Source organism: Eumetopias jubatus, unplaced genomic scaffold, assembly GCF_037043125.1.
Source record: "Eumetopias jubatus isolate StellerSeaLion01/CBP00866 unplaced genomic scaffold, mEumJub1_p1.0 scaffold_10, whole genome shotgun sequence".
Classification (NCBI taxonomy): Eukaryota; Metazoa; Chordata; class Mammalia; order Carnivora; family Otariidae; genus Eumetopias; species Eumetopias jubatus.
The window spans coordinates 125551092-125570368 of record NW_028274816.1 but is presented as its reverse complement, the minus strand read 5'-3'; the positions used below and the strand labels follow the sequence as shown (position 1 = coordinate 125570368).

The following is a 19277-nucleotide window of genomic DNA, read 5'->3' as shown; positions in this document are numbered from 1 at the left end:
CGCCCGCTCCTCATGCCAGGGCCGCGGCGCCCGGCCGGGGAGGGGGGACGGCGCCGGAGCCGGGGCCCGGGGCCGCGGGGCGGGGGGCCGGCGCTGCCTGCTCGCAGGGCTGCGGCTCGGGCATGTGCGAGCGGCGCCGGCGGGCGGGGGCGGCGCGCCCGGCGCTGTGCGGGCGGCGCGGGCCGCGGGCGTCCTCGCGAGGCGGTGGCGGGCGGCGCGGAGAGGCCCCCACCCGCCCGGGGAGGGAGCGGGCGCTCGGCGCCGCGGCGCGGACTCGCGCCTCACCTCCCACACCCCCGCACACAAAGACGCCGCTCGGCTGAGGGAGCAGGCGCCCGCAGCCGGCGCGGGGGCGCACGGGGCGCGAACCCCGGGGACGCCGCCGCAGGGACGCGCGCCCGCCGCCCCCGGCTCCCCGCAGCTGCATTGCCCGGCCCTCAGCCCGAGCGGCCGGCGAGAGATGCGGGGATGCGGGGGAGAGAGGAGGGGGACCCGGGTGCCCGGGGCAGAGCTTGTGGTAGCTCGGCCCCGTGGCATCATGGGGCATGTAGTCCGCCTCGTGGAACTGCGGGTGGCGGGGCGCCGGAGAAGGTCCCGCACGGTCCCCCTTGCTCCCATGAGCGGGTGGGGAGGGAGCCAGGGCTGGCGGGAAACGGAGACCGTGTCCTGACGCCGGGTGGGCCGGGGCGCACCCCCACCCACGGGCGTTTTGCCTTTTTGGGGGGAGGGAAGGGGCTACAGGCCTTGCTCAAGCCTTAGAGGGCGCGGGAAGCTGTGGCCTTCAGGACTGAGTTTGGGTCCCAGTGGAACGTGAGGGGGGATCCAGATTCCAAGAAGAGTGACTGATTGGGGGGGGAACTCCTGAGAAAGGTGCGGGACAATAGTACCAGAGGTCGTTGGAGCAACCAGGGATCTGGCACGTGAAACTATTATGTAGGAGTCGTCCCTGCCTTCTTTAGCAAATTAAATTCCACCTTCCACACTTGACATTCAAAGGGAAGGACCACTAAGGCTGGAAGGGCAGTCCCCCCCACCATTTGCTGTCCGCCGCAAGGACCAGAGTGGGGCTGGGCAGAGTAAGCAGCAGGTGGCGGCTTCCCACCTCCACTCAGTGTGGTCCCCTTAGGAGAGGAAGTGACTGATTCCGAGGCTGCGTCCTTCCTGAATAACCCCAGGGCAGAGAGGTCCTTCCAGAAGGGGCCCAGCAGACGCTGTGGTAAGTGTAATTGACCTCTGGGGCTGCCTACTGCAAGGGCTGGAGTGACCTAGAGGCGTGGCCCAGTCCCTGAAGGGAGGAGGGACTGGGATCTTAAACCAGAGTTCGAATTCCTCTTTACTAACCGCTTGACCGTAAGCAAATTGCTTAAATTTTCTGCTTTCTCAGACCACTCACCTCTAAATGAGACTCTAAATACTACCTACTGGGGTGAGCTAAGGATAGTAACTGCCCTGGGAAACGGCACATCCCGCCCGAAACCCAGGCGGACTGAGACAGGTGGCGGGACCGGGCCCGGGCCCAGTGCCTTCTCGAGTCCACCCTAGAACAGGACAGGAATTAGGGATTCCATACCAGCCCTACTTAGAACAATCCAAAAAGTGTTTGTGTGGGAGGTGCTAGCAAAAGCTTGCAAACTCTCCGCGCCTCTCTCAGGTTTCTTTGTGTGGTCTTCTCTCCCTCCTCCACACCCTGCGGTGCCAGGTCCAGGCGGGAAAGGATAAGGGAGGAGTGGACTGCCTCGCCCCTTTCTCCAGCCAGGGAGGAGCCGGCTGGCGTCTCCCGCAACCGGGGACCGCTGCCCACCTCTACCACCAGGGGTCAGCAGAGCGTTGTGGCTGCAGCCGGAGTTGGGGAGGGGGCTGGAGCGGGGGAGGGACAGCTAGGAGTGGCCGGGAGAATGCCTGTACATTTCCTCATTAAATTGTTTTTAGAACCTGGTCTGAGATTTCTCTTTTACCGTCCCGCTTCCTGAGGTGGCGACATCTCCAAAGGGAAATCCTGAAGTCCTTTTATTCCTAGTCCCAGGCGCAGAAGCTCTACCGTGGCGGGGCCGGGGGCTTCCGGAACAAAGTTTGGAGAGTGTGGCTCTTCGCCTGGGCCACTCCCAGGTAGTCCCCGGGCCAGCCGGGAGGGGGAGCTGGCGGGCAGGAGGGGGCAACATGAATCATCCTCCTGAAAAGTGTTGAAGCTCTGGGAGAGGGGGAGCTCAGCCTGGACTGGGGGACCTAGACCCCTAGCAGCCGGGTTTCTTTGCCACGCGGCCCTAGACCAAACCCAGGTCGCTTTTCCTCCGGTCTGCGCGCTCCAGCTGCCACGTGCTCGAGACGCGCCCACACAGCGGAGAAACAAAGACAGCCAAGCGATGGGGCTGCCAGTAGCCGCCTCGACATTTAATAAATGAAATTCCATAGCTGGGGGTCGATCGGGGGTGAACCGGCGGCGACCTATCGTGGGCTGTGCGCCAGTGAGAGCGGCCAGGCCGCTCCTTTCCGTCGCCCAGCCTGGGGCCACCAAGCCCACGGACTGACTCCTTGGTGCGGGTGCAGCACCCGGCTCCCGCCGCCGCCGCCGCCCCCCACCCCCAACGCGAGGTATCTTTGCTCGCAGAAGCCCCGCCAGCTGAGCGGCTGGCAGTAGGGGGAGGGGAGGCCTGCAAAAAGATTTCTCTTAAAGGTGCGATTATAAATATACCCCGTGGATCGCGATTTCAAACAAACTTGTCAATCTGGGCTGCAGCAAAAGGCGATGGAGGCAGCTTTGCTTGTATTTCGGGTGGTGTGACTCATGAGCATTACTTGTCTCCCCCAGGGAAGCAGCCTGCCCACCCACAAGTCACTGCTGCTCTGGCACCGCTGGGATAAAATCGACCAAATCCCAAACCCCTGCCCAAGGACTCCCCTCCTTACCCCCTTGTTACTGAGGACTCCCTGCCCCTTGGGAGTACTCCCTTGATTCTGTCACCACTGACCTAGCCCCCAGGCCTAGTCCTGGCCACCCCTGCCTCTTCCCCACAAGCGAAGTGCTCTTGGCATTTTGCTGCTGCAGGGATGGGGGCTGGGTGCACGCGGGGCACACGTGTATGGGGGAGCATGCTCAGTGCAGGGGTGCACCCACGTGCGGCCTGCGCCTCCGCTTCCTGTCCCCCACCTACGCCGTCTCCCTGTGAAGTCTAGGAAGAAAGGCCACCATAAGAAAAGGTCCCTGTATGTTCTATGCACACGCCCTGGACACACAAACCTGCGGTGGCCCAGAAACACCGTGGAGGTATACAAGACGAATGCAGAGTGGATATTACTGCACACAGGCACAGTGGTCACTCCTCGGGAGGTCTTTAAAAACAGCCCAGATTCTTTCCTCTCGGGATGGAAGCATGGATGAGGTATAGATGTATTTTTAGCTGGGAGGCAGGGGAACACCTGGGCGTCCATATTGTTGGCGTTGTGCGTAATCAGCAAGGGTGTGACCACACGCACACCTGGACACACAGATGTGGATGCACGGGGGGGGCGCAGGTCGTTCACCTCACCTCAGCCAGACATAGGCGGGTACCCCAAACCACAGCCGTTTGACGAGGAAGGGGGCCTGGGCCTCCAGCTCCTTACCCTCTTCCCTGTTCCCCAAGGGTCACTGTCCCCGGGCCTGAGCCCCCTGGGCCACCCTCCACCTGGAAAGCGAAGGGGATGGGGCTGTGAGGGTAACTCACACTGCCACGGGGCCGAGGAGCGCGGGAGTAGAGGCCAGGGGCACAGGCGACGCCGCCCTCTCGGGCCTGCCTAGCGGCGGCCGCGGCCCCTTTAAACACCCCCGCCCCCTCCCGCCCGCGCTCCCGGCTTCCTTTCTCCGGGAGGCGCGGCCCGCAGGGCCGGGCGGCGGGGCGGGTGTGCAGGCTGCCCCTCCCCCGGTGGGCAGGGCCTGCGCCGCTTCCTGCAGGAGCGGCCCGGAGCCGCGCAGGGGGCGGAGAGAACGAGCGGCGAGCGGCGAGCGGCGGCAGGGCGGCGCGGGGCGGTGCGGGGCGGTGCGGGGCGGAGGGCGCCGGAGGGCGAGCGGGCAGGCGGGCACGGCGGGTTCCGGGCCAGCCCCGGGGGCGGACGGTTGGCCGGGCGCGCGGAGCCTAGCCGGGGCCTTGCCGGAGCCGGGCCGGGCAGCAGGGGCCGCCGCCGCCGCCCGGGCCCGCCGCCCGCGCCCCCCACGCTGGCCCAGAGGGCTGCGGCCGCGTCGCCGCTGAGGATGTCCCGGAAGGGGCCGCGGGCGGAGGTGTGTGCGGACTGCAGCGCCCCGGGTAAGCGGGGCCGGGCCGGGGGCGGGACCGCGCAGCGAGGCCGCCGGGCGGGCGCCGGGGCCTGGCGGGAGCGCCGTGCGGGGCCGGAGGGCGGGGCGGGGCTGGGGGCTGCGGCCTTCGGCCTCGGCCCCCGCCCGGGCCACTGCGGAGCCGCGTCCTTGGCGGGAGGGCCAGCTGGGGGGCCCCGGTTCCCTCGCGTCCGTGGACGAGCGAGGAAGGACATTCCCGGCGCCACCTCCCACCCCCCAGTCTGAGGGAGACAGGCAGCTAGCTGCACCCCCCCCTTCTATCTCTGTATCCCAACGGAAGCGCCAGCCTGGGGTGGCAGGAGGGCTGTGGCGGAGGCCAGCAAGGTTTAGGAGGTGGGGGCGAGTGTGGTTTTGTGTCATCTCAGTGCCACCCCCGCGTCTTGCACCTGCTGCTTGCATGGTCTGCGCGCCCGCTGAGGTGGCGGAGGTCAAGGGGCAGAGAGCTGGGCAGATGGGCCAGGGGAGGCCTGGATAGTGTTTCCTCGTGAGCAGATGACCTAGGACTCCCTGCCCCTGGTTCCCAAGGCCAGGGCTCCTTGCAGGGCCTGGTGTTGAGGGCCAGTCCAGCCTGGGCATCTTCTTTGAGGCATCCCCAGGCTGCCCAGGGGACTGGGAGCAACTAGACTCAGCTGTTCCTGTGCCCCAGGAAGGCCTGCTTCCAGAAGGTGGGCTGAGCATTGTCCCAGCTTTGGGCACAGACCCCTCCTAGCCCTGTAGCCCAGTCTGGCCAGAAATGGGTAGGGAGCAGTAACCCCCCCCCCCCGCCCCCGCCCGGGTGCCTAGAGTCCCAGGGTCGGGCTGGCTTCCTGGTCTGCCTCTTGGCTGTATTTACTGTGGTGTTTCCCTTCTTCCCAGCAGTCAGGTCCAGGCTGATGTGAAACCCCCCTGAGCTGCTGAGGAAGTGAGGAGCAGTGACCTGAGAGGCTGCTACCTTCTGATGTGGGAGGACACTGCCAGTGATGGGGCTCAGCAGCTGGCCTGGGGAAGGAAACCCTGGCTCTTGTCCATCCTCTTTTTAAAAAAGGAGCCATCTCCCTGGGAGACCTCTGGGCAGGCTCGGTGTGTCTGTGAACTCCAGGGGGACTAAGGGCACAATTAAGTGTGAGAGTGTGAAGTGCTGTTTCGTGGACCCATAACTTCCAGCCTCCCTTTGGACAGACCCAAGACCCCAGCAGGCTGAGAACCACAGATACTCTGGTGGTTCTCATGGGTCCAAGCTAGAGTCTTGGGTGACTGTGGATGCCTGGCAGAGGCAGGGTACTCTGTGGGTAGTTGTGACCTGCGACTCCTGTCAGGGCATGTCACAGTCTGGAGGGCCCTGAAGAAGCCATCGGGGCTGATGTATCCTTACCCTAATGAGCCAGAGACCGGGATCTCCTTCCCCTAGCCACATGCCGGTCTAGGGGTGGAAGGGGTAAGAGGAGAGCTTGCCCTCTCTGTCCCAGGCTGTTCTGTACCTCTGGGGGGGCCCGCGTAGCGTGGGGGTGGGGACAGAGGGTCCAGAAGGATCGGGAGGAGGGTGCTTAGCAGACATTCATCCTATCTGCTCACTCTGTGAGCCATGGCAAAACTTTCCTCACTCTGGGCCTCAGTTTGAAGCCTCTGGATGCCGAATGGGTTCAGGGAGGAGTGGTGTGTATCTGATGTCTTGGATTGCTCAGTTCCTGTCTGCAGTCATTGTCCCCCAGAGACCTTGGTGCGCCAGGTACCTCCTTTTCCCCTGATCCAGGATACAGGTCAGGAAGCGGCAGGTGGTGAGGTAGGCAGGGTGCTGACAAAGTCTTACACATCACCCTACCCCAGCACCTGGCATGGTGTCTGGCACATGGCAGGCACTCCCTGAGTGTTTGGATGCTTGTCAGGACCCCAGCTGGCTACTTGGGGCTACCCCATTCCCCCACCATCTGATGTGAGGAGTGGCATACTCAGTGTGGGCACTGTACCACCAGGTACAAGGCTTGAGGGTAATCAACAGTTGGGACCCCACTGGCCTCTGCCTCCTACCCGGTCATAGGCTTCTCTGGCTGTGAAAGGGCTTCCAGCCCTAGGAGTGGGGCTGTGGCCTTTTGGTGGTTGATTAACGTGGGGAGGCCATGGAGGTGAAAGGTGAGGTCCAGGTGACCCCGAAGGTCTGCGTGCTCCCCCTGTTTCCGGGCCTGGGCATACAGGTGACAGGTGCATTTTGTAAGGCAGCTGGACATGCCATGGTTGCTGTGGCAGCTGGTGCTCCCTCATCAGGTGCCATATGTGTACCTGCCTGCCATGGGAGTCCAAGGGAGGGGCAGGAGTCAAGGAACCCTGGAGAATGTGTTCTCCCCCCTTCCTTCCCCTCCACTCACTCTGCCACACAGTCCCGGCCCAGCCCAAGGGCCTGCTCCTCATCCCATGGGTCTCCATCTCAACTTTCCCACCTTGGCAGCCCAGGTCCCAGGAGTGAAGACCTCGGGGTGCCTGTCCTGCAGGCACTTGGGTGAGCAAGGATGGCTCCTGGCTAGGGACATTTCGGAAACCTGCAGGCTCATTTATTTCTTCACAGTGTAGATTGTGGGGTGGGGTGAATAGGGGGGCTTTCTTCCTCTTTTTTTGAGGTTTAACTTACGCACAGCAAAGTTCCTGCACCTTACTGTTTAGCCTGGTGAGTTTTTACGGTCTGTATACCTGTGTAACCGCCATTCCAGTCAAGAGTTAGAGCATTTCTATCACCCTCTGGGCCTTTCCTCTGCCTCCTCCCAGTCAGCACCCCCCAGAGGTAACGGCCACCCTGACCTTTATCCCCATGGATTAGTCTAGCTTGCTTTCAAGATGGTGGGCTTTTCCCTCTTTTCTAGTGAGGCTCTGCTCCGGAGACCCTGGCCCTTCTAGCAGACCTACTGCCCCTGGAGGCCCCGTAATGGCTTTGGGTGGTGACATGAATTCACCTTAGTAGAGGCCTCCATGGGTAACGTTATGGCAGGATCCCTCCTACCACTTGCCCCCACGTTCCAGACCCCCTGTCCTGAGGCCGAAGCCCGGGGAGGAAGGTTGGCAGGATGCTGAGGAGGTCATCATATCTCTTAAACCTTATGTTCCCTGGGGGCGCCTGGCTAGCTCAGTCAGTAGAGCACGTGACTCTTGATGTGGTGAGTTCAAGCCCCACTCTGGGCCATTGGGCATGAAGCCTACTCAAAACAAAACAAAACAAAACACCTTATGTCCCTGTCCTTTCTACCGCAGGTTTGATCTAGGGAGCCTCTTGGGGGCAAGGGTCCCTTAACCATTTGACTTAAAGAAACGCTTCTGGCCTGAGGAACTGGCTTAGGTCGGGCTTAGGGGCTCTGGCTGGGGTAGGCCCAAGGCCCCTTGGGCATATAAGTAGGTCGTAGGGTTAGGGTGGGTTTTTCATCTGTGTAATCAACTGAGCTGGTGCCGGGGTGCCCCGGGCCAGGACAGTGTCGCCTGTTCAACCTTCCTATTTCAGGTCACTGTGGAGGAGAGGTAGGACCCCCTCCCCCAGGCTGGGGGAGTGCCGAGCAAAGCCTGGGACCCTGTTCCGCAAATCCTAATCTCTTGGCCCCTGCCATATTCAGAGGCTCACCATGTCTGGCCGGGCTCTGGATAACTGTGCAGCCCTCTCAGGCCTGGCTTCTCCAGTAGGACCGTGGGCCTGGGGTGGAGACCTCAGGGCGTCCCATTTATGATCCTGGCCTGGGCGGCTCCCCACTTACAGGAAACCCCACCATTTCAACAAGAGGAATTTAGGCTGCGTCATTTCCAGCTTCCTGCTTGAGCTGCTGGAGGTGGCTGGCGGGCAGACCCCTCGCCCAGTAGTGCTTGGGAGTGGGGGGAGGGAGCTTTCCATGTGCCTCACTGGGGTCCCTCCCTGTTTGGGTAAAGCCAATAGAGTGTCCTGGGGCTCCCCCTCTTGGCACAGGCGGTAGGTCCCTTCCTCACGGGCCCCTAGGATCAGCTCCCAGAAAGGTGTATGGCAGGCACCTTGTTGCCCTGTGTTTTGGGGGGATGCCTAAAGAAGCCCAGACCCAAAGAGCTGAACCCCATCTTTTGCTTCTTGTTTCTTCCTCTCCCCATCGAGGGGATACTGGCTATAGGCAGAACTCAGGCTGCACCTTGACTCAGTCTCCTTACAATTCCCCTGGGAACTTCTACGGAAGTCTTTGAGGGGAAGGGTCTGAGAATCACCTCCTGGTTGGAGAAGCTCTCATTACCCCAAGCCTGTCCCTCCCCTGGGGGGCCCACTTCTGGACTCCCTGAGCACTGCCAGGCAAGGCAGAGAGCCAGTCCCCCACTCCACCCTCCCCACAGGGCTTCCTGAGACTGGGGCAGGGGGCCTGGGCAGAGCACAGTGTCCTGGGAGAGAGGCTCCCTGCCCCCACTCTCTGGAGGCACACAATGGCTGCTTTCTCCCCCATGACCTTTCCAAAGCCTGAGCTGTATACAGCTGTCTCCTCCCCATCTCCCAAGGGGCCCAGGATGGGTGGCATCTCCCCTGCCCTTGTAAAGGACCCCAGGAGCTCCCACCCTGTCCCGGCCCCTCCTTGTCGCCAAAGTTTGCTTCTCCCCAAGGAGTGGAGTGGCTTCCAGGGCCCTTGCCCACTTGAGGCTTCCCCCTTAGGGGCAAAAGCAGAAGGAGAGCAGTGGGTATGACCATGGCCTGGTGTCTGGCATCTCAGTGCCTGGTTCCACATCCCAGCAATCCCAGTCATTAGCTGTGTGACCTTGAGCAAGCACTCTAACCTCTCTGAGCCACTGTTTCTCATTGTAAAGCAAGGATAGCATTTCCTGCCTTGCCTGACAGGGGTGAGAGCGTGTGGACAGGTCCAGCTTGTACACAGTGGGTATCCAGCATTAGTTCCTTTGCCCTCCCCGGCCCTATTTAGAGGGGCTACAGCTCAGCCCATCAGTGATGCTGGCAGGGGGCTCAGCATGAAGAGGCCTCTTCCCTGCCAAGATGAGGGTGGAGGCAGGACCCCGTGGAAGGGCCCGGGGGTCCCACAGAAGCCTGGGTGCAGGAGGGATGTGGCACAGCCCAGACACAGGAGGGGTGCCTAGGGCTGTCCGGCAGGTGACAGCAGAGTTGCATCCGCTCGGGGCCTCCTGCCTTCCGTGGGGAAGGGCTGGGCTGGCTGTCTTGCTCCCTGGGAAAGGCTGCAGAATAGGAAGACATGCCCGCTGTGTCGGCCCTGGGGGCCCTGGGGGCCCCTCCCCACCCCCCCAGACAGGCAGCTGTCAGTCACCTGCTGTGCACCTCTGGGGAGATCCCTCCTACACGGCAGCTCAGCTTCCTCATCGGTGACCCGTGTGTCCCTTCCCAAAGCTCCTGGGCTTTAGGAAGCTGAGTGAGGGACTGTGTCAGCCTACTGTGGGCCCAGAGCAGGTGCCCAGGACACACTGGCCCTCATTGGGCCTTGGCTGACCCCCTGCTCCCACCCCGACAGACCCCGGCTGGGCCTCCATCAGCAGGGGGGTGCTGGTATGTGACGAGTGCTGCAGCGTGCACCGGAGCCTGGGCCGCCACATCTCCATCGTCAAGCACCTTCGCCACAGCGCCTGGCCCCCCACGCTGCTGCAGGTACGGGGCTAGGCCAGGCGGGTCCTCGAGTGGCACAGAGTGTGCTGAGCAGAGACACATTGCCCCCCCCCCCGCCCTCCGCACACACACCACTCTGGATTTGGCAGCTCCCGGGGGGGGGGGCAGCACCCCCTCCATGGGGCAGAACCCAGTCCTGACCCTTTCCACCCGTTCTTGCTTGCCGTGCAGACAGGCCAGGGCCCTCTCCCCAGCTCTGCTGCTCACTAGCTTGGCCACATAGTGCGGAGTGGGTCACTTCACTTCTCTGAGCCTTGGCACGCTTGCCGTGCGGCCTGAAGTGCTACACAGGACCCAGGTGCCCTGGCGGCCCGACTGGGTGGAGGTGTGATGGCGGCAGGCACGCGGCAGGGCCCTGGGTCCTGTCTCCAGCCACGCCGGCTGTGGCCAGCGCGGCGGTGTTTCCCCCAGGAGCCAGTGCGCGGTGGGCACTCCTGACTTGGCGCCTCTTCCCTGCAGATGGTGCACACACTCGCCAGCAACGGGGCCAACTCCATCTGGGAGCATTCCCTGCTGGACCCCGCGCAAGTGCAGAGTGGCCGGCGCAAAGCCAACCCCCAAGACAAAGTCCAGTGAGTTGGGCTTGGAGGGGTGGTGGCAGGGGCTGCCTGGCCTGGGACGCGGATCCAGGAGGCGGCCAGGTGACTAGCCTCTCCCACTCTCCTCCCCACTGCGTCCTGTGTGGCCTGCCCAGCCCCATCAAGTCAGAGTTCATCAGGGCCAAGTACCAGATGCTGGCGTTTGTGCACAAGCTTCCTTGCCGGGACGATGATGGCGTCACCGCCAAAGACCTCAGCAAGGTTGGAGGGGCCCCCACGGGGGACGGGTGGGCCTCCTCTCTTGTCACCCGCGACACCCTGACGGCCTTCTCCTTCATCATCACCGAGCCCTAAGCGCCAGAGGCAGTCAGGTCCGGCAGGAATAGTGGGCACAGCAGGGGGATGCGATTGCATGGTCAGGCGGCACGTGGCCAAGGCCCCTCAGCTCCTCAGTGGACACTCTAGGGCTAAAATCCCCCAGCCGCCATCCGAAAGGGGTCATTTCTTAGCCAGTCAGGGCCTCAGTTTCCTGCTGTGTAAAATGGGAAAGAAAGAACGGCATCTCCCTCATAGACCAGATCCTGTCTCGAGTAGAGCTCACGGCACAGGTAGATGGTGACTGATAGCAGGGCAAGTCCTCTGTCCCCCTATACCCCGACTCCAGCTGGGTCCCTTGGAGCCGCTAGGAGTCCCAGCAGCTGCCTCACTTGGTACAGCTTGGGGGGAGGGGGGCTCACACGCACATTTGTTGCACACTCTGCTCCTTGCAGCAACTGCACTCGAGCGTGCGGACGGGCAACCTGGAGACGTGTCTGCGCCTGCTGTCCCTGGGTGCCCAGGCCAACTTCTTCCATCCAGAGAAGGGCACCACACCTCTGCATGTGGCTGCCAAGGCAGGGCAGACACTGCAGGCTGAGCTTCTTGTAGTGTATGGGGCTGATCCCGGCTCCCCTGATGTCAATGGCCGCACACCCATTGACTATGCCAGGTGAGGTTCGGATGATGGGTGAGGCTTGGGCGGGTGGGGGTGGTAGACGGCTGCTGCAGGGCTGAGGCACGCCCCCTCCCCACAGGCAGGCGGGGCACCACGAGCTGGCGGAAAGGCTAGTCGAGTGCCAGTATGAGCTCACTGACCGGTTGGCCTTCTATCTCTGTGGACGCAAGCCGGGTGAGCGGAGCTCGGGGCAGGTCCGGCTGGGCCAGGCAGGTGGGACCCGGACACACCCCAGCAGCAGGTGCCATGGCGACAAAGCCGGCTGGGGAACACTGTTGCTAGGCAACTGGCTCCTGTGAAATTGATGCGGGCTCTTGGCTACAGCCCACTGGGATGGGGGGGGCTAACTTCAGGCAGCTCCCAGGGTTCTGGGGGGGGTGGCCTGCCCTCCGCCCTGTCCCCTGACACTTCTGGGTGCCAAGCCCTGCTCATGGCAGTGAGGGGGACTCCCAGCTGCTGAGGCCACCCCGCACCAGTGACTTGGCATTTTTATTTTTGTTCAGATCACAAGAATGGGCATTACATCATCCCACAGATGGCTGACAGGTGAGTGCCCACCTGATGCCCCTTCCCGGAGGCTGTTGGATGTCACGGGGGTGCCTGGGCCCCAGAGCCTCCAGCCCTCCCTCTCCTAGGCTTTAGGGTCCCCCACCCTTCAGGGGCCCTGTCCAGTCCTCACTCCCCGATGCTGGGCCCCAAGGCAGGTGAGAAATGTCAGCTCGGCACGGGGCCAGTCCAGCCTGAGCCCCACGGCCGTCCCACACAGGCTTGAGTCCCAGAAACACCCGCCCTAGGAGTGGTAGATTGCTGCCTTCTGTTTCCAGGGGCCCTCACCCCACTGTAAAATCTTTAGACAAGTGAAAAGACTATGGGCTCCAGTAAGACGGTGGGATTTGACTAACTTTGGGACCACTGACCAGGCCTCTGGTGCGCTCAGAAATTGTGCCGGGGCTGGGGGAGCAGGGCACAGCACAATTGAGGTGTTTCTGCCTCTGATCTGAAAAGCCTCAGGCGCTTAGGCTGGAGGGGGGGGGAGGGGAGGAGACTTGCTCAGCTCACAAGATGGATGCTTGCGCCACCTGGTGGCCACCTCTGGTGGCCAAGCTTTGCCAAGCCTTGCCTGCTGGCCTGGATCGCAGAGAGAGGAGGCTCCCTCCTCCTCCAGGAGCCAGTGTGGGCAGATGGGGATGGTCAGGCCTAGGCACCCTGGATCTTTGAATCCAGACCCCCTCTGTTCTGAGACGCCGGGACTCCCTCCTGCTTCTCTGGTCTTACTCCGCCTGGTGTGCGCACCTGCTTGTATGTCTGGTGTGTCTGTTACAAACAGATCTGGGCGTGGTCTCAGTGAAATGGTGGCCAAGCACCTTCCCAGTGCCAGCGACTGTTCCTGGCCCCGAGACACGGGTGACTCAGACGTGATCTCTGCCCTTAAGGAGCTTACAGTCTAGAGAGGGAGGCAACCTACTCAGACAGCTCTAGTTCAGTGGCCGGGGGGAGGGGGTGCAGCGAGAGAAGTAAAGGCAGAGACAGTATAAAGGAGCAGAGCCGTGCTGGGCCCTGCGGGCCGTCCGTGCGACTGGAGCACAGCGTGAGGAGCAGGACTGGAGGAGAGACGGTCGAGAGGTTCTGAGCACCGATGTGTGCAGTCGGCTCTGCCGTTTATTGGCTGTTTGACTTCAGGCAGGCTGCTTAACCTCTCTGAGTCTTAGTTATCTCGTGGAAACGAGGGCCACGGTGCCTACCTTTTCGGGGCATTGAGAGGATAAAGTAAGATAATGCGTGCTAAGCCCGTAGCATATTTCTTAAGTGAGCTTTTGGTAGGAGCATGGCTGAAGTCTGCCATAAGTATCTTTTGTCACTGAGCCGTTCTTAAGGCCGGGGTGGTGGGGCCTGATGTGTCAGAAAGATCACCCTGGCTGCTAGCTGGAAACAGGGATTGTAGGGGCGAGCCCGGAAGTGGGAAGATGGATGAAGAAACTGATGCAAAGGCCCCGGGGAGGAGGGACTGATGGCAGGACGTGGGGAAAGCTCCACCGGGGCTTGAGGGTGAGGGGACCTCCGGTGAGCCCTGGGAGCAGGCGCTGGTGCTGGGTGAGTGGGGCTCGGAGGGAGAGAGCAAGCCGGGCTAGGAGCAGGTTGAGGGGGAGGATGAGTTCCGTCGTGTGCGCGGAGATGGGTGTGAGCTTGCCGTGGGTGCTGCTGGGTAATTGCTGCCTCTGTCCTGTTCTTTCCTCTGCTGCCTCTCTCTGGACTTAGATCTCGGCAAAAGTGCATGTCTCAGAGGTATATGGTGCCTGCCGCGGGAGCAGGCTCTGGAGGGGGGCGCGGGAGGGTGGGGGGGGTGTTGGTGTGCAGCATCTGGGGTGTTGTCTTCCCGGGATTCCCTGCATGTTCGGGAGTCACGGCGGGGGCCTGGCCACCTCTCACGCCTGCCCTTCCCGTCTCCCTCCGTCATCCACAGCCTAGACCTGTCCGAGTTGGCCAAAGCCGCCAAGAAGAAGCTGCAGGCAGTGAGTCACCATCTCTGACCCTCGACCCCTGCCATCGCTCCCCCTTCCTCTGACCTGGTGTCCTTTTCCAAGTTTTCCAAGTCTTGGGCCTGCCCCTCACTCTAGCCTTTCTGGCTCCCTGCCCCCCACTTCCCTGCCTTTTGTCTCTGACCCTGCCCTCCACTGGGTCCAGGGCCCTAGCTCCACCTCTGACCTACGGGGGCACTAAGTGTTCTGATCTGGCCTCCCTTCTGTCCTCGCTCCACCGTGGAGCTTGACAGAGACCCCTGCCCCAGTTTCCAGTTCTGAGGCGGGGGGTGGGGGGAGGTGGGCTGGGCAGCGCAGGGGACACAAGCCGTTTCCCACATCTTATGACCTCCTGCTTGAGCTGGCCTTGTCAGCACTGGGGACCAATTGATCTGACAAAGTCTGGGTCCCCCTCTTTGCCTCTAGCTCAGCAACCGGCTTTTTGAGGAACTTGCCATGGATGTGTATGACGAGGTGGATAGAAGAGAAAATGACGCCGGTGAGCCAAGAGGGCATCCGAGGTCACGGGTGGATGCTGGGAGGGGCCGGGGCCTTTCCGGGCGGGGGACTGAGAGGGTGCCTGGGTGCAGTGGGCCCAGCAGGTCTGCATATCGGCCCCTGCTGCCTGTGAGCGGCCTGGCCAGCAGCCTCCCGGCCGCCAGGCGGAGCGTGCTGAGTTGGAGGCAGCCAGCCTGTTCCTCCGCCCCCAGCGGAGGGCCTGGGGCTCATCTCTGCTCTGGCTGCCTCCCACTCTGGCTCACTCCCCAGTCCCACTCCACCCCCCTACATCACTCCTTCCTGACCACAGCTAGATTCCAGCCCAAACTCTGGGCTGGGCCTGGCAAGGAGTCGCCTTGTTCTGTTCGTCATCGGCCTAGCCGGCCTCGCCCAGCCTTGCCCTGACCCAGCCTTGCTTCTGTGGTCTGAAGACCACCCGTGTTTTGAACACGAGCACTTGGTGGGCGTGGGGAGGAGCGAGGAAGGCTGCGCCCGGCACTTCCCCACCTCCGCCCCGCGGGCCTGGCCACGGTGGACGCTCCAGACGATTTGCTCCCTGCTCCTCCCCCACAGTGTGGCTGGCTACCCAAAACCACAGCACCCTGGTGACGGAGCGCAGTGCTGTGCCCTTTCTGCCTGTGAACCCCGAGTACTCAGCCACACGGAATCAGGTGAGGGGGCTGGGTGGGGGGCTTGGGGCAGTCTCCTCCCTTCCGGGGGTCGCCAGCTCTGTGGGTCCTGCCCTTCCTCAGCGGCTGCTGACTGGGCTGCCGCCTGGGCCTGCTCTTCTCCCCTGGCCCAGGCCTCCCTCAGGGCTCTGCTGGCACTGGGATTTGGAAATGGGGAAGAAGCTGGGTGTTTTGAGCACTTGCTGAGCAGCCTCTGGGGGGCATTCCAGCCTCTTCTCGAGAGCTTCCCTAGGCACCCAGAATCCATGTCATCCCTGACCCCCTGCTCTGGCCATGAGCCAGATAACAGGGGACTCCCTGACAACTTTGTTCCCACCCCACCCCATCTATCAGCTGTAAGGGGGCCCATCATGCCAGCCGGGTTCTTTCTGCCTTGTAGGGGCGGCAGAAGTTGGCCCGCTTTAATGCCCGAGAGTTCGCCACCCTCATCATAGACATTCTCAGTGAGGCCAAGCGGAGACAGCAGGGCAAGAGCCTGAGCAGCCCCACAGGTGGGAAGGGCATGGATAGGGCTGCGGGCAGTGGGCACTTTTTTAGAATATTCTTTCATGGGTCCTTTTTGGGGTGGCATGATAGAAGGGTTGTGTGGCTGAATCCTGAGTGACAGGACTGTGCCCTCAGACAACCTCGAGCTCTCTGCGCGGAGCCAGAGCGACCTCGACGACCAGCACGACTACGACAGTGTGGCCTCGGACGAGGACACGGACCAGGAGCCCCTGCGCAGCGCTGGTGCCACTCGGAACAACCGGGCCCGGGTCTGAGCACCGCCCCACCCCGGGCCTCCGACGAGGCCTGCCTCTATCCCCCTCTAGCTTGGGGCTTCGGGGACAAGTGGGCTGGTTATGGCCTTGAGAAGAGCCTTCTGCGGGCGTTCACCCCCTGCCCCTGATGGCTGACTAGCCTCTGTCTCACTCTGCAGAGCATGGACTCCTCAGACCTGTCCGACGGGGCTGTGACTCTGCAGGAATATCTGGAGCTGAAAAAAGCTCTGGCTACCTCCGAGGCAAAGGTGCAACAGCTCATGAAGGTCAACAGCAGCTTGAGTGATGAGCTCCGGAGGCTGCAGAGGGAGGTAAGGGCAGCAGCACTTACCCAGGATGCTAGGACTGGGGGCTCCCAGCATCCTGGTCGCGGAGGGTCCCCTGCTCCCGGAGGTGGGGCTGCTGCCTAGAGCCTCGGGAGGTCCTGACACCACTGTGCACTCTCAGATCCACAAGCTGCAGGCAGAGAATTTGCAGATCCGGCAGCCGCCAGGGCCGGTGCCCACACCCCCACTGCCCAGCGAGCGGGCAGAACATACATCGATGGGGCCTGGCGGGAGCGCCCACCGCAGGGACCGCCAGGCCTTCTCCATGTATGAACCAGGCTCCGCCCTGAAGCCCTTTGGGGGCCCACCTGGGGACGAGCTCACCACCCGGCTCCAGCCTTTCCACAGCACTGTGAGTTGCCTGTGGGTGTCCAGGCCTGGGGGAGACAGGGTGGGAGCTGCCGTGGAGCCCTCCGTGATGATGGCTACTGTGCCATCCCCCAGGAGCTGGAGGACGACGCCATCTATTCAGTACACGTCCCCGCCGGCCTTTACCGGGTAAGCAGGGCCTGGGGGAAGCGGGTCCATGTCTGCGGGTCGGTTCTGAGCCCCAGTGGGTGCAGCTTTTGTGCTGGCTGCTGGGCACAGAGGTGACCCGCGCTGCTGGGAAGCTGGAAGGCGGGTGGCAGGGAGGAAAAGCTGACTCCAGCCCTCCCGGCTTTCAGATCCGGAAGGGGGTGTCGGCCTCTGCCGTGCCCTTCACTCCCTCCTCCCCACTCCTGTCCTGCTCCCAGGAAGGAAGCCGCCACACGGTAACGTTCCCATCCCCGGTGCCCAAGGGGACAGGCCGAATGAGCTGTGTGCGTGGACAGCCATGGGCTGTGTGCATCTGTGAATGTGTACGTCACCTCCTCCCCCTTCCCTGATCCTCCAGAGCAAGCTTTCCCGCCACCGCAGCGGTGCTGACAGCGACTACGAGAACACGCAAAGTGGGGACCCACTGCTTGGGTGAGGCACCCCCGGGAGGAAGGCAGAGTGGGCCCTGGTGTGTCCGTGAGGGTGCAGGCAAGCGGCCTCACCACGGGAATGTCTCTTTCTAACCCCGGCCTCAGACTGGAAGGAAAGAGGTTTCTGGAGCTGGGCAAGGAAGAAGACTTCCACCCAGAGTTGGAAAGCCTGGATGGAGACTTCGACCCTGGGCTTCCCAGCACAGAGGATGTCATCCTGAAGACGGAACAGGTCACCAAGAACATTCAGGAATTGTTGCGGGCTGCCCAAGAATTCAAGCATGACAGGTATGGGGGTGGGACGCAAGGCTCATAGCAGCCCCTGGCTGTTGCGAAGGGGAAGGGCGGCCGGTGTTCCACTGTCCCTGCAAACCCTCCTGATTTTTACCCCCCCTCTTCCTCCAAAGCTTTGTGCCCTGCTCAGAGAAGATCCATTTGGCTGTGACTGAGATGGCCTCTCTCTTCCCCAAGGTACAGGGGCCAGAAAGAGGAGCAGGATTGGGAGGGTCTCCGGGTGGGGCAGGCGCAGGGAATGTGACTGCTGCCTGGGTGCGGATGAGGACACGCCAGGCCACGTTCGTGGCTCGTGGTTTGAAGTCCGAGGCACAGCTCTCTCCTCCCGTGCAGAGGCCCGCCCTGGAGCCTGTGCGTGGCTCGCTGCGACTGCTTAATGCCAGCGCCTGCCGGCTGCAGAGCGAGTGCCGGAAGACCGTGCCCCCAGAGCCCGGGGCCCCTGTGGACTTCCAGCTGCTGACTCAGCAGGTGATCCAGTGCGCTTATGACATCGCCAAGGCTGCCAAGCAGCTAGTCACCATCACCACCCGAGAAAAGAAGCAGTGACCACTCTCCCTGCACCCTCACCTGCACCCTGGGACCTCACTGGCCGTGGGAGCTGGGCCACTCCAAACACTAATCCCCACCCCCAAAAGAGCCACTGGCGCAAGTGCCCTTCGTGCTGCCACTTCCCCTGGCAGCCAGGCGCCCTGGTGCCCACCCCCCCTGCAGCCCCCACATTCCATGCACCTCCCCCTGTACATAGCATTCCCCCCCGCCCCGCCTCGCCGTGCAGGGGCCTGTAAGGCATCACTCCCAGCCCCTAGCCCTCTGGGACACCCTCAGCAAAGGGTCGGGTAGGGACACTCCAAGTGGGGCCATTCCCCCTACAGGCACCCCACCCCCATGAGCCAGTTCAGCCCTATTGGGGGCTGAGCGGGGGCATCCCCTCCTTTGTACATAATCTCTGGATGTCCCCGCCCTGTAGCCACCAGCCCCCCTGCTGCTCTCCTTTAATGCCAAACGGCCCCTGCCTAGAGCACAGGCCCCAACCTGTGTTCCCAGGGTCCCTAGCAGCAAACACTGGAAATTGTTTTGTTTTGTTTTGTTTTTTTCCTCTCTCTTCTCTTTCACTCCTTAATTTTAACATTGTGGTAACTGAGTGTCCCTGCGTGCCTGTGTGCGTGTGCGGGGCGGCAGTGCCGTTCCGGAGGCCTGGCCCATCTGGAGTTCTGTGAAGGGTGAGGGGACCGGAGCAGCAGGACCAGTGTTGGGGGTCAGCCCCCCCTTCCCCATTCTTGGGGCCAGGGACTGCTGGTAACCAGCTGGGGTCCAGCCCGTTGCCTCCCCTCATCTGTGCCCCCACTCCTGCCCCTTTCTCCATGAACTTAACAAAAACCACTTCCCTGCATCTCACCCCCCTCTCCCTTGTGGAGGGGGCTGTGCTGGCTGGGGCAGAAAACTGAGCACCTGAGCCTGGGGCTGGCTCCCCAGGGTCCCTGACTCAGCTGAGAGCCCCCTCCCCATAACCTCTGAGAGGCCAGCACCTGCGCCGCGGCGTCCGGATATCTGGCATCTGGGCTGCCGCCTGGGAGGCCGGAGACGCAGATGGCAGGGCCTGCCAGCTCTCCTCCCTGTCCCACGTCTGTCCTGGGGGCCAGGCTTTACTTGTGTGGTGGTGGGTGGGCTGACTGTCAAGAAGTGTGTCATGTACATTTGTATCAAAAATAAATAAGTGACCATGTGTTGTTGCTGACACTTAGAGAATTCGGGGACCTGGTGGGGGGGATTGGGGAGGTGGCAGACACGAGAAGGAGAAAGACCAACCTGGCAAGAGCACGAAG

The 19277-nt window shown here is 62.5% G+C and overlaps 1 protein-coding gene across 1 annotated transcript; it reads left to right on the top strand.

Moving 5' to 3' along the window:
• Window positions 1-4050: 4050 nt before the first annotated feature.
• On the top strand, window positions 4051-19177 carry GIT1 (GIT ArfGAP 1). The gene is made up of 20 exons (XM_028109326.2): window positions 4051-4277; window positions 9739-9872; window positions 10350-10462; window positions 10585-10690; window positions 11200-11417; window positions 11503-11597; window positions 11927-11969; window positions 13885-13933; window positions 14366-14438; window positions 15011-15108; window positions 15506-15617; window positions 15748-15881; window positions 16046-16198; window positions 16335-16565; window positions 16658-16711; window positions 16879-16965; window positions 17088-17161; window positions 17266-17448; window positions 17568-17631; window positions 17788-19177. The coding sequence occupies exons 1-20, from the start codon at window positions 4226-4228 to the stop codon at window positions 17998-18000; spliced, it is 2286 nt and encodes a 761-aa protein (XP_027965127.2). The 5' UTR covers window positions 4051-4225; the 3' UTR covers window positions 18001-19177.
• Window positions 19178-19277: the final 100 nt, after the last annotated feature.